The sequence below is a fragment of the Pecten maximus genome, chromosome 17 (assembly GCF_902652985.1).
Source record: "Pecten maximus chromosome 17, xPecMax1.1, whole genome shotgun sequence".
Taxonomy (NCBI): Eukaryota; Metazoa; Mollusca; class Bivalvia; order Pectinida; family Pectinidae; genus Pecten; species Pecten maximus.
Genome location: NC_047031.1, coordinates 13,607,653 through 13,622,122, shown reverse-complemented (window position 1 = coordinate 13,622,122; position 14,470 = coordinate 13,607,653). Strand labels below are relative to the sequence as shown.

General features: G+C 36.8%; 1 protein-coding gene across 1 annotated transcript in view; it reads left to right on the top strand.

The window, feature by feature from the left end:
* The window catches only part of LOC117315494 (cartilage intermediate layer protein 2-like), a 58,326-nt gene extending 44,930 nt beyond the window's left edge, over positions 1 to 13,396 (top strand). Inside the window, 11 exon segments of the mRNA XM_033869705.1 lie at positions 2,840 to 3,004; positions 4,344 to 4,508; positions 5,154 to 5,249; positions 5,494 to 5,550; positions 6,497 to 6,661; positions 6,806 to 6,970; positions 7,536 to 7,829; positions 8,008 to 8,116; positions 9,738 to 9,895; positions 10,355 to 10,911; positions 10,913 to 13,396. Coding sequence (XP_033725596.1) covers positions 2,840 to 3,004; positions 4,344 to 4,508; positions 5,154 to 5,249; positions 5,494 to 5,550; positions 6,497 to 6,661; positions 6,806 to 6,970; positions 7,536 to 7,829; positions 8,008 to 8,116; positions 9,738 to 9,895; positions 10,355 to 10,911; positions 10,913 to 12,508 — 3,527 coding nt within the window. The 3' untranslated portion in view covers positions 12,509 to 13,396.
* Positions 13,397 to 14,470: the final 1,074 nt, after the last annotated feature.

Here is a 14,470-nt window from a genome sequence, read left to right as displayed (position 1 = left end):
AAGTAAATAGACAAAAGGTATTTTACAGGAACTGGTACAGTAAAGGCGCAATTTTAATTAACGACCTGATTAAATGTCCAGTTCCCCTTACTTTTTATACATTTCAAGAATTTAAAGAAAAATATGACATCAATACCAACTTTCTTATATTCCATGGTATAATAAATTCTGTGAAAAATCTTATCCGATAATACCAACTAACCTTGAAATTTTCTATAAAAATACGAAAGGCTCAAAAGATTTGTATAATATACTTTCTTTAAATAACTGTGTTCCGACTGGGAAAAGAAAATGGTATGACATATTTCAACTTGATGAGCAAACTTGGAAAATTATTTATCTGACTCCTTTTATTGTCACTAAAAGTTCAAAATTACACTGGCTTCAATATAGAATAAACCAGCATATATTAACTACTAATTCAAATTTATTCAAAATTGGATTATCTGAACATCCACAATGTTTCTTTTGCAAAACAGAACCAGAAACAATAGTACATTTATTATGGGAGTGTAAGGAAGTACAGATTTTTTTTGAGGAGTTTGATTTTTTGTTAGATTCTTTATTTATACCATTTACTTTCAATAAAGAAACTTTCATTTTTGGTATGAGAAACAACAAAAATGTATATTATAAAACTGATAATTTTATTTTACTTCTGATGAAACAGTATATTTACTCAGCAAGATGTTTACAACAAGCACTATCAGTACCTGTTCTAAAATCTATAATCAAAGACAACTACAGAATTCAGAAATATGCATGCACAAGTAAAGGAAATGAAAACCTAGTACAATTTAATGACAACTGGAAAAAATGGAATAAACTATTAGATATTACACCCAATCCTTGACAATGTTATAGAAACATTTATGTTATCATATTTATTTGCTAATTCCAATATTATTCTCCTTCTTAAGTCAATTAATCTTCATGACACTGAATAACTCCATATATTTCCTGTGTGTTTTTATTATTGTATAAAAAAGTTAAAATGGCACAACTCTCTCCCCTTTGTGTGTGTGTGTTTTGTGTGTGTAAGTGCGTGTGTGTGAGGGTGTGTTTGTGTGAGGCTGTCATCTACATAAACATGTATACCCTCCTGTGTAGATATATAAATGATGATGATGATGATGATGATGATGATGATTGTGACTATGTTAATGATGATGATGATTGTGATGTTGATGATGATGTTGATTGTGATGATGATGATGATGATGATGATTGTGATGATGAGGATGATTGTGATGATGAGGATGACGATGATGATGATGAGAATTATTTTGATGATGATCATGATTATTTGAGGATGGCGATAAGTGTTGATGATTTGAATTTGTTTGAAGGCATGTTGAAACAAGGTGATAGATATGAATGAATGAGTGTGTATGAAGAATGAAAGCTATGTTTAGTGCTGTCTATGTTTTGTGTATATTACATATCTATGAAAATTGGGAAAATAAAACAATTACAAAAAAAAAGTATGTATAATGGAACTGTTAAAATATGAATGATTATTATGATAAACAGGAGACCTTCGGTCATATATTAATTTGATGGTAAGATGATTATATGTATCAAAAAGGACACCTTTCTATCAAAGTGTCTTATGTTTGGTGTTGAGGTCAGAAGAAACTCGGGTTACTCTCTACCAGGAAAATACACGTTATAACCCTGCTTCAGTGCCCCCTCCTTACTAATAATAACTTCGAAAACTTGTAATAACTTATTTTTTGTGTCTTGTTTGCATCCTTAGAGTATTAATCATAATGAGGCATAAAATGATAATTATTAACTAACCAACATTATATCTGCCAACACAAGTGTCTGTCTATCTTTGATTTATTCAACAATGTTCTCAGTCTTTACTGCCTTAAAAAACTTACTGGAACATGTACATCTACACATATCTCTAAAACTGTATAAATGTATACATGTATCACAGTCTATTTCACATAAAAATGTTTGACACAACATGTAATGCTTGAATTCGGACAAAAGCTGTGGTGTGTCACGTGTTGATCCTCATCCATTTATTGTAAGCACATTGACACTATACAAACTTTATAGATATGGGGGTGGGAATATGTGTCCTAACATGATTACATATGTATGAATCCAACGTATGTTAGCACATCATGATCCAAACATTGTAGAATTCACAACCAGCTAAACTCAAGAACAGCTATTTTCTATTTTCAGTAATCCTCTATCACCTCTATTATCAACCATATCATGTGACATTTTTTCTTAATTATATATACTACTGTTGCAAAGCTGAAATTGAATGAATATGTCTCACTTTTTCATCTCCAATTGTCTTTCTTTATGTAAAATGCATAAAAAACATAGTTATCCAATTTTAGTTGATACATATTATTGATAATTCTGATACAAAATACGGTAATGATGAAATTTAATGTACATGTTATATCCCCCTCCCAACTCCAAAAATGAAACAACAAAAAAACCAAAAAAAACAAAACAAAAACAAAAACAAACAAACAAAGTTATAGATATACAATTGCAGCATGCAGAGTTTCGTACCTCTAGGTTTCCTGATATTATGAGCCACTGCGTGGAAATCCAAAGAAGAAGTTAACAACAGTTTACATAATATATAGTTAGAAAAGTTCTATGATATTATTGAACAAATGTACTTTTTCAGATAACATAAAAATATGCAGTATATTTAACGTCCCATCATCACAGAAAAAAAGACCTTATGGCAATTAAATGATGGATAAAAAAGCCGTAAAAGAAAACATCACCAACGAAAAGATCTAAAAGACAGATTTAACTACTTCAAAATAGATCACCATCGTTTTATTTGCAGTGTACGGAGTATGGACAACATGGGCGGGTTGGAGAGCTTGTGATGTCACGTGTGGCGGTGGTACTCGATCAAGGACAAGAGTTTGTCAAAAGGCATCATCTTCAGATCTTGATTGTATAGGAAGCTCGTCAGAGTCTCAGACTTGTAACACACGGAGTTGCCCAGGTACGTGTTTTATATGGTTAGATGATTTAATACGAAATGTTAAAACAAGTTAATGTAAGGATGGAGTGCAGAAATAGCAGGGCTACTGATGAATTTCTTTTTAGTTAAACCATAATAAAATATCGCCTTTTATTAAATAGAAACTTACGAATAATTATATATACATCGATGTAGTTAGGAAAAACATGTTTGGTGTTGAGGTCAGAAGAAACTCGGGTTACTCTGTACCAGGAAAATACACGTTATAACCCTGCTTCAGTGCCCTCTCCTTACTAATAATAACTTCGAAAACTTGTAATAACTTATTTTTTGTGTCTTGTTTGCATCCTTAGAGTATTAATCATTATGTGGCATAAAATGATAATTATTAACTAACCAGTATTATATCTGCCAACACAAGTGTCTGTCTATCTTTGATTTATTCAACAATGTTCTAAGTCTTTACTGCCTTAAAAAACTTACTGGAACATGTACATCTACACATATCTCTAAAACTGTATAAATGTATACATGTATCACAGTCTATTTCACATAAAAATGTTTGACACAACATGTAATGCTTGAATTCGGACAAAAGCTGTGGTGTGTCACGTGTTGATCCTCATCCATTTATTGTAAGCACATTGACACTATACAAACTTTATAGATATGGGGGTGGGAGTATGTGTCCTAACATGATTACATATGTATGAATCCAACGTATTCTAGCACACCATGATCCAAACATAGTAGAATTCACAACCAGCTAAACTCAAGAACAGCTATTTTCTATTTTCAGTAATCCTCTATCACCTCTATTATCAACCATACCATGTAAAATTTTTTCTTAATTATATATACTACTGTTGCAAAGCTGAAATTGAATGAATATGTCTCACTTTTTCATCTCCAATTGTTTTTCTTTATGTAAAATGCATAAAAAACATAGTTATCCAATTTTAGTTGATACATAATATTGATAATTCTGATACAAAATACAGTTATGATAAAATTTAATGTACAAGTTATATCCTCCTCCCATCTCAAAAAAAAATAAAAAAAAAAAACCTTAAAAAAACCAAGGTTATAGATATACAATTGCAGAATGCAGAGTTTCGTACCTCTAGGTTTCCTGATATTATGAGCCACTGCGTGAAAATCCAAAGCAGAAGTTAACAACAGTTTACATAATATACAGTTAGAAAAGTTCTTATATGTTATTATTGAACAAATGTACTTTTTCAGATTGCATAAAAATATGCAGTATATTGAAAAAAAAGCCGTAAAAGAAAACATCACCAACGAAAATATCTAAAAGATTTAACTACTTTAAAATAGATCACCATCGTTTTATTTGCAGTGTACGGAGTATGGACAACATGGGCGGGTTGGACAGCTTGTGATGTCACGTGTGGCGGTGGTACTCGATCAAGAACAAGAGTTTGTCAACAGGCATCATCTTCAGATCTTGATTGTATAGGAAGCTCGTCAGAGTCTCAGACTTGTAGCACATGGAGTTGCCCAGGTACGTGTTTTATATGGTTAGATAATTTATTACGAAATGTTAAAACAAGTTAATGTAAGGATGGAGTGCAGAAATAACAGGGCTACTAATGAATTTCTTTTTAGTTAAACCATAATAAAATATCGCCTTTTATCAAATAGAAACTTACGAATAATTATATATACATCGATGTAGTTAGGGAAAACATGTTATGGCAAGTATGTATAATGGAAGTGTTAAAATATGAATGATTATTATGATAAACAGGAGACCTTCGGGAAAACGCAATGTGGACATTGCTTCTTTTGTTATATCAATTGGGTATTATTTCATCATGTAAGATATTTACATAACCTGCAGTTAAGGCTTAAGAATCGCTGTCCCCATTACAAAAGGCAACTCTTTGTGATATTAAATGTTCTCTTTTTTTCTAGCAGTTTAATTCAGCCAAAGCTTGTCTTGACACTCTCTCACATATTGCCTCTATTTGAGCGTTGACCCCTGTGTTGAAGGCTTTGTGTTAAAGTCTCCTCCTGTACATGAAACTTTTTTATTTTTGCTTAGATGACTTTCTCTAGTGTTGTCAACATGAGTGATTTCAAGGATTTTCCTATCGTTATATTAGCATACAATTTTATCACGGTATACATTAATACGTATTGGCAGGCGATGATCTTACCAGTTTTCCGACTACAAACGATGGTCGAGTAGAAACTACAGCTGACCCTACGGCAAGATCACAGACAAGTAGACAAACAAGTGGTAAGAAAAACACATTTCTGTTGAATTCGATTCGGGAATGTATCGCTAAACAAGTTGATTCAAGTCTCAGAATGTCTACCTATATTATTGTCTGAAGACTTTCTCCAGAATATATAATTGTCTCCGGAAAAAAACTGATATGTTGACAGATCCGCTGCAGTTCGAACATTTAAACCGGAATAATCAAACGTACTTTGTAATTTATCACTGTCTGTGTTGACGTGTTGTATTTTTTCCTGTTTAGTAGAACCAACAGCTGACGTCACGTCCAGATTGGTGACAACTACACAAACTACAAAATGTAAGTACAAAACTTACGAGTTGGTGTTTGATGTGACTCTTGTTTACTCTTAACTGACATCTATGTTTTAACATTTCACATTTTCCTTGCTGTTATTATAGCAAATATAACCGGAATGAGTATTCATCATCTTTCTTTAGCATTATAACTGGTATAAGTATTTAACATCTTTCATCGTTATCGACAAATCTGTGATCCCACTTCCCAGCTATCGCTAATTCAGACATCCTACTTTCTAGTTATCGTGAATTAAAATTCAACTTTCTAACTGTTGCTAATTCAAACATCACACTTTCTTGTAATCGTGAATTCGGACATATATCTTTCTAGTTATCTTAATTCAGACACCTTACTTTCTAGTTATCGCTAATTCAGACACCTCACCTTCTAACTGTTGCTAATTCAGACACCCCACCTTCTAGCTATCGCTAATTCAGACACACACCCCACTTTCTAGCTATCGCTAAATCAGACACCCCACTTTCTAGTTATCGCTAATTCAGACACCCCACTTTCTAGCTATCGCTAAATCAGACACCCCACCTTCTAACTGTCGCTAAATCAGACACCCTACTTTCTAACTGTTGCTAATTCAGACTCCCCACTTTATAGCTATCGCTATTTCAGACATCCTACTTTCTAGCTATCGCTAATTTAGACACACCACTTTCTAGTTATCGCTAATTTAGACACCCAACTTTCTAGCTATCGCTAACTCAGACACCCTACTTTCTAGCTATCGCTAATTCAGACACCCCTCTTTCTAGCTATCGCTAATTCAGACACCCCTCTTTCTAGCTATCGCTAATTCAGACACCCCTCTTTCTATCTATCGCTAACTCTGACATCCTACTGTCTAGCTATTGCTTATTCAGACAACTCACTTTCTAGCCCCTTGCTTTGGAATATTTTACATTATATAGAACATTTTCATTCATCAATATAGCTAATTGGATCTGGAATAACTGGGGAGCCTGGACCTCCTGTGGAGCCACTTGTGGAACCGGATACCACACCAGATATAGGACATGTCTTCGAGCAACAAATAGTGATCCAATCTGTCAGGGCGAATATGTGCAGACAACAACGTGTTCCTTGCCAACTTGTCCAGGTACTGTGTAACGATATATGTCCATACAATTTTTTTGGACTAACTGCAGAAAATTCATGTGAATAGCATATCCAAGAAAAAAAACATGTAATAGATATACAATTGCAGCATGCAGAGATTCGTTCCTCTATGTTTTTTTTGCAGTGTACGGAGTATGGACCACATGGGCTGGTTGGAAAGCATGTGATGTCACGTGTGGCGGTGGTACTCGATCGAGGACAAGAGTTTGTCAAAAGACATCATCTTCAGATCTTGATTGTGTAGGAAGCTCGTCACACTCTGAGACTTGTAACACGTGGATTTGCCCAGGTACGTGTTTATATGGTTAGATGATTTGATACGAAATGTTAAAACAAGTTAATGCAAGGTTTTCTTTTGTTTTTGTTTAACGTGACAAAGCCGAGGTACACCAGAGTCTATAAAAATAACAGTTGTTACCCCTACTTAACACTCAGAATATTTGGGGAATGGGTGACTAGTTCATTTGCTGTCAGGGTATTGTGACTGGGTGGCTGGTTGTTATTGCCTGCTGGATGTCTTCGGCGATATGCTTCAGAGAGGCAGCACTATAAAATCGGCGGCAGTTAGGCGGTATCACACAGAGACAAACACGACCATAGCACAGACTCCTAAAACACGCAATTTCACCACACGGGGGGAGGGGGGCGAGCGGTCCTTAAATGACCTTAGCTGTTGATAGGACGTTAAACAATACAAACCAAGTAATTTCTTACACACGTAAAGTCGTTTGTGCAGTTAAGCGATCATCAAATCTGATAATGGCGTTTGCATTAGTTTATGAATTCGTTTCTTCAGTATATTTTCCAAAAACCAGCGTTTTGTTCATAAACATTCCGTTTTACTTTCATTTTAGATTGTTCCCAGACCTGTACAACTGGTTCCCTAAACGCCGACTGTACGGCTTGTGAGTGTACATCAAACACTGTACAAGGCCTTGTGCGTAACCATGCTAACGTCCCTTTAAAAGAGGCTTCAATCGCACATGCGAGTGTTCCATACAAGAGGTTAGCGACAACCAATGAAACTGGTGGGTTTATATTGGAAACAACATGTGACGCTGTAGAAATCGTCATTACCAGGAGTGGATACGCTGACGTCACTGTTACAGTTACAGGAAACACTGTCAAGGTCCAGATGTCACTCATAGGTAAATATCTTTGAGACGGCTATCATGTATCGGTAATCGTTGTTTGGTTTGTAGTTAGATGACCGTTAGGACAGTGGACCGTTCGTTTGACTGTACGATTTTATACGTCGGTGGTATTTTACTGCCAATCAGAGTATAAAATAGTGTACCATGTAATCGTTTTAAATTTATTTTGCAGTGTATCCAGCCATCAGTATGGATCCAAGGTCACGTGTCCGTGTCCAGGGAGAAAATGTCACGTTCTGCTGTGAAGCTTACGGAAATCCTGCCATCTCCAGTTACGAGTGGTATGCTGTCAGATCATTAAAAATGATTAATAAAATAGCATCTAAAAGGGAAATCATGAAATCAAAAAATAAGAGGTCACTGATTACGTAGGAGTACATGATATTTCACGAACCCCTTGGAAGATATAGTTTACATTCACCCCCAATTTATCAAACTATCGCTTTGCACCATAGTAAAGTTTTGGTGGTCATCGGTTGAGCGAAAAGGGCCGTCGCTTTACAGAGGAAAATATGCACTTTCATTTTAAATGCTTTTTGAGCAGGTACAACATTAAAACAGGGAAATATAGACAAAGAAAAATAAGTGTCGTGTTTTAGGTGCTTATATAATGTAGGACAACATTAACAGAAATGCGTTCTCAGGTCCAGCTTGTTTTCAAATGATCAAGAAAGGAAGAGAAAAATAGAGGAAAGATCAGTGATACGGATTAAATAAAATTCATTCAAATAGCGGGCGACAAATATCACTCTGGAATCTCTTGTCACTTTAAATGGTGTTTTAGTTCATCTGTCCGGAAGGGCTGAGGAGCGTATGTGATGGTGCGGCGTCCGTCGTTTGTCAAAACGTTCCAAAGGGACTTGAACTAAATTTCATCAGAAAAGTCCTTATGGAGGGGGGAACAGAATTTGAATAAATGATGACTAACCTCCTTTGGGCCTGAGTGGCGGGGCCTTACAGCTAGTCAAAATATCCCGAATGCATTTGAACCAAATTTGGTCAGAAACATCCTTGGTGGAAGGGGAAAAAATTTCTCATCAAAGGTGCCTCTGGCACCCCTTGGGCCACAGATGCTGGGACCGACCAATAGCGGAAAAAGAGGTTAGTCCTTTAAATCGCTTCAAGTAAAAACCTATTGGGACCTGAGATGTGGTGAATCATTTAAACCCCTACTCGTCCTGAATGACTGCATGGATTTGGATGAAAATTAGTCTAAAGCAGTATTGGGCAGAGGGCATGGGTCCCTTGGCGCTAGAGAAAGGGGGCATTGTAGACAATTTTTTTGGGAAAAACTATATTCCTTCTTGAAGGAGACTTGACTCAAACATACCGCAGCCTCACGATACACATTTACCCATTCGCCACACACGCATACATATCGCACGCACGGGAGGCCGTGATTGAATGAACTTAGCTGTTCATAGGACGTTGAACGAACCAAAACAGATGTGCAGCAAAACAGGGGAAAATATTGTAATATAACTTAAAATATTTTACCATGCTTGCTTAAATATCCAGGTGAGGAATGCATGCTCTCTCGGCCTCCTGTTCATGAAAAATACCACTGTTAGATATATTTGCTGTTTTCATACACTCGCATGAGTGCACTAATCCAAAATGTTCACACCATAACGTCACGATATGATATTCTATACCTTATGGTAGATTTTGTTGGTCATTGAAGTTGGAAGTCGAACGCAGCATTTTGTAACAATGGAATAAGTGGACAGGTTCAGTTTATCAGTTTATTATGGGGGTTACAATTTATGTGAGCCTCCACTTGTATCTGTCTTCTATGATAAGGCGGAATTCTTCTACCATAAAACATGTAAAATCACTGATGATGTAACCAGAGACAGTCATTCGTCATTTGATTAAACTGTTTACGTTTTTACTACTAAGGATGAAGGATGGTGTTTTAATAGACGATTCAAAGTACCCAGATGGCTTTAACCTGACACTAAATGATGTTACTACAAGCGACAGTGGCGAGTACAAATGTCGAGCTAACAGTCCAGTGGGGGCGGTGTACTCTTCACCTGCTCTACTGTCAGTAAAAGGTAGGTAACAGTCCAGTGGGGGACCAATGCTAAGAAATAATCCTGTATGGACATTTTAAGTAGTATTTAGAATACAAACATATTCAAGTACTGATAAGTTAACTAGTTTTTTTTAAAAGTGTTACTATACAGCCTTACACCTCATCCCCAATAATAATACATAATCCCTGTCGTTCAATTGACCAATCAGTAGTGTCAATGAATGTTCATTGATCATATCAGTATTATTACTTGTCACTTTAAGGATTGTGGATAAATGTGATGTTTTGAAGAATTTACGGGTAATAAAAATAGATAATCAGAATATTAATGAATGATTAATGATATGCTTCAATATATTTCATTTAAGTAGAAAATATTTAAATGGTTATCACAGATATCACAATCAACAGTGATACCAACTTTAAGCTATTCCGTGAAATAAGTTTGCTATGAATTAAAAGTGCCCTTCTCTTACAGCAATACAATCGGAGTTTTGCGAGGACGCGTACGAGGAAAGGAAGATAAGTCTGCCATCTGACTGTGTGCAGGCTGACAGCACAACTCTGTATGAAGTTGGAGGATGCGCCAAAAAGACATGTCGGGGTGACTCTAATGAAGACGGCTTATGTGGTCCTAGTAAAAAGTTCTGCTGCTTACCTTCGTCCGAGGAAGAACGGACCGTCCAGTGCAGTGGCTATACCCTGAAAGTACTCATTATAACGGGATGTTCCTGTGGCCAATGTTCATCTGGTGACATCACGATACAAGGACAAGCCAACGGCCTCAACAGTGGTATCGCGTTGCGTCTTGGTACAGTCTACGTCAATGGCTCGTCTGTTGCCAGGACAACATTTTCCGGTTTGTTTTCGTTCACTGTACCCGCTGGCACTTTACACGTTGCGATAACTCTTGAAGACACTTTACTTCAACACTCTACTGACAACTACAAAACTGATAACATTAGGCGAGTCTATGGAAGGTATTGTGTACCAGAAAATAACGTTACTGGAAGCTGCAACTCCAGTAAGTATTTCTTCTAATGTCGAAAATACAATTTCGATGGGAAACAATAGCGGTATGCCGGCTGTAGCAGAGGTCATTATACCACCAAACTCATTCGTGGACGCGTATGGTAACCCGTACAATGGTGTAGTGAAGGCAAGTGTCAACATGTTTGATCCTAGAAACTTGAGCAGTATTTCAGTCGCGCCTGGATCATTTGAGTTTACTGATGCGGAAGGTGAAACACAAAACCTCCAAACCTTTGGGGTTATCGTAATGGAATTCAACGATGAATCAGGAAACAAGCTGAACGGTGCTGGAAATGTGACTGTAAATCTAGATTCTACACTTGTTGAAAGCACGTATTCGGGAAATGTTATAGATGTGAAGCTATGGGGTTTAAGCGAGGTGACTGGTCGATGGGAAGAAGTGGGATCTATGGCCGTGGATACATCAAAACGGCGGAGGAGGCAAACTGCAGCGAACTACATTGTAGGAACTCTCCCTATCAGCGCATACAGGGCTATCAACTTAGACTGTTATGCCGGGTTTCGGAGATGTTATTACAACATGGTAGTCACAGATACAAATAATAACCCAGTGAACGGTTACACTGTGCGAATCATACATATGACGTATCCGGGGGAACGGTATTCAGGCAGCACGTCCAAGTACGTCACAGCGGTCAAAGAAATCGCGAGCAGCAGCAGATACGCCCACCATACATTTTGCCGAAAGGACTCTTGGGGTTATATACAAGCTTATAAAGGGGATATCAAATATAGCCCTGGCAATTCCAGTTCAAGTGGGTTATCATCGTCCGCTATTTCTCGCTTGGATTATCAGACAACTGCAGACCCGATCAGCATCAAATCGAAGTTCTTGTTATCATCTGACGGCCCGTTTTATTACTCGAGTAATTCCCTGTCCTCACCGGCGACACAAAACCACTTTCGCTTCTATGAACGTCATACTTCGTTTTCAGAATTTACACTTTTTGATGAGGCCCCTCTTGATGCACATTCGATGTCTTTGTCTGGCAAAGATCACGGGCCAATGTTATGGTATCCATACAAATTTGCCGAGCGAATGGAAGACTTCAAAATCTGCATGATAAAAATTCTTGCAATTGGACAAACATCAGGACTTTCTTTTTCAGTTAAAAGTAAGGCTGGCATGAATAGCGGAATAAAGGATACAATCCTCGGAGTTCGTCAGGTCGCCGTGGAGAACGGGGGAGCTTGCGTCGAATACAAATGTAGCGGTGTATATCCTTTATTCAAAAGTATGACGACTAATGGACCTCGTATGCAGAATGATAAAACAAAGATCACGATAACTCCACTAGGTAGATTGTGCACGGTGTCATGGGAGGGTGACATCAAACATTTAAATGAAAATTCAGGATCAAGTAACGTAGGAAGTGTATCCCATGAATGGGTTATACCTGAAACTGAAGAGCATGGTATCTATATATATGAACAAAGTGGAAAATATCAAGATTTCATGGGGGGTAAGGCAAGGTCTATTGTCCTTGACATGTGTAAAGCAGGAAAAAATGATCCACCAAATACATTGAATCCGCCCCTGAATTCAGATGGCCCTGCGCTCAGGTACACGTGTATATAAGCTGAACGGACTACGGTTTAACATCTCTTAAGACAGATATCTAAATATTAATGCAAGAATATACTTCAGAACTTAAGATAAGTTTCCCCAATAAAGGATGCACACCTCTGGGGTGTCAACAATGACTGTATTAAACCTTTTTCTCATATATATATTTTGGAAACGAAAGTTGATGGCTTGGCAGAAAATTTAAGAAGAATTACATTTCCGTTATTTTTTCCTATGATTAGTCACAGATAGCAATTTGACATAATATGTTATTTTAAGTGAAAATGCTGTTTTGACGTTTTACTGGACAAAACCGTACAATATCTTCCGTAGTGTTTTCAGATATGTATGTATGTATGCTTGTAGAACTGACATGGTGAACATATCTTTAAATATTGTAGTCCGCTAGTTTCAGTTTTAAATTCAACCTATTGTCATTCACCCTTACACTGCTGTAAACATTTGAATTTACAACCAATGTTAATGAGAAAGGAAAGTTTTAATGGGTATTCTTTGACCGTAAGGTATAAAATAAAATACATTTAAGAAAAAACATTTTCTTGCGTATAGTATCGCCTTTTAAATTAAATGCAGATGCAACCACATGTTTTTCAGATAACACATACTCTTCATGTAGCTTTTTCTCCCATAATACAGATAGCTTTTAAGATAATGATTCGTTAGTTCATTATTATTTCGGCACTGAAGGTCTATAGAGTAATGTAGTAGTCTATTTGTTATCAATCTATTCACTTCACTGGTTTGCTGTATTACGAGAGGGTAGGAGACAAATCAATTGGTTATAATTCTATTACATGTTCAGTTTCAATCCAACTGTTTAAAACATTGTGCATTTGCTGAAGTCATGCCGAGTATTCAAATGTTAATTTCCCTTTTTTATTTGTTGTCCTTTGTTTGTTTGTTTTTATTAGTCCCCTGCCGTTTGAAAAACGGGGGGACTATAGGTTTACCCTCCGTCCGTCTGTCCGTCTGTCTGTCTGTCACGCAATAGTTGTCCGGACAACTCCTTCTAAAGTACTACTCCGATTATTATGAAACTTGGTATACATGATCAGTATAACATGTAGTTGTGCATCCAACATTTTTTTTCAAAATTGCATTTTTCAAAATGGCTGCCGGCTTCTCATTGGTCGAGGCTTGTCCGGACAACTCCTCCTAAAGTACTACTCCGATTTTAACGAAACTTGGTATTTATGATAAGTATAACATGTAGTTGTGCATCCTACATTTGTTTTTCGAAAAACCAATTTTCAAAATGGCTACCGACTTCTTATTGGTTGAGGCGTGTCCGGACAATCCTAAAGTACTACTCCGATTTTAACGAAACTTGGTATACGTGATCAGTATAACACGTAATTTAAAAAATGGGAAATAAATAGTTGCACTCCTGGTTCAGGCAGGGGACTTTGTATTGCTGTTGCAATACTATCCATCCTTGTTTTCTTTGCTTTTTTAGCGTCCGGCGTCTGTCATGTGGTGTGCGTCGTCCGTTAACTTTCTTAAGGTCACCTGAAACAAAGTCTCATATCATATCGCCTTTTGTCGTCGTCGTCCGTCTTCCGTCCGTAAACAATTTACATTTTCAACTTCTTCTCTAAAACCACTGGACCGAATTCAATGAAATGTGTCAGGGAGCTTCTATGGCTAAAGGTCAACTAAAATTGTCAATTATAGTGTCCTCATCCCCTAGGGGCCTGAGGGGCGGGGCCAAAAAGAGTCAAATTGATTAAAACTTCAAAAATCTTCTTCTCCTCTTTCAGATATGGTAGAATCAAATACTCTTCTTAGATTGATTAAGGTGCTTTACCAAAATTGTGAATTTCATGACCCTGGGGTCTCACGTTTGCCCCTGGGGAGAGGATAAACTTTATTATACTTTATATAGGGAAATCACATTTTCGACTAGTATTTGTTGGATTTGTATTGGAATTAATTATAACTTGGTTTAAATTA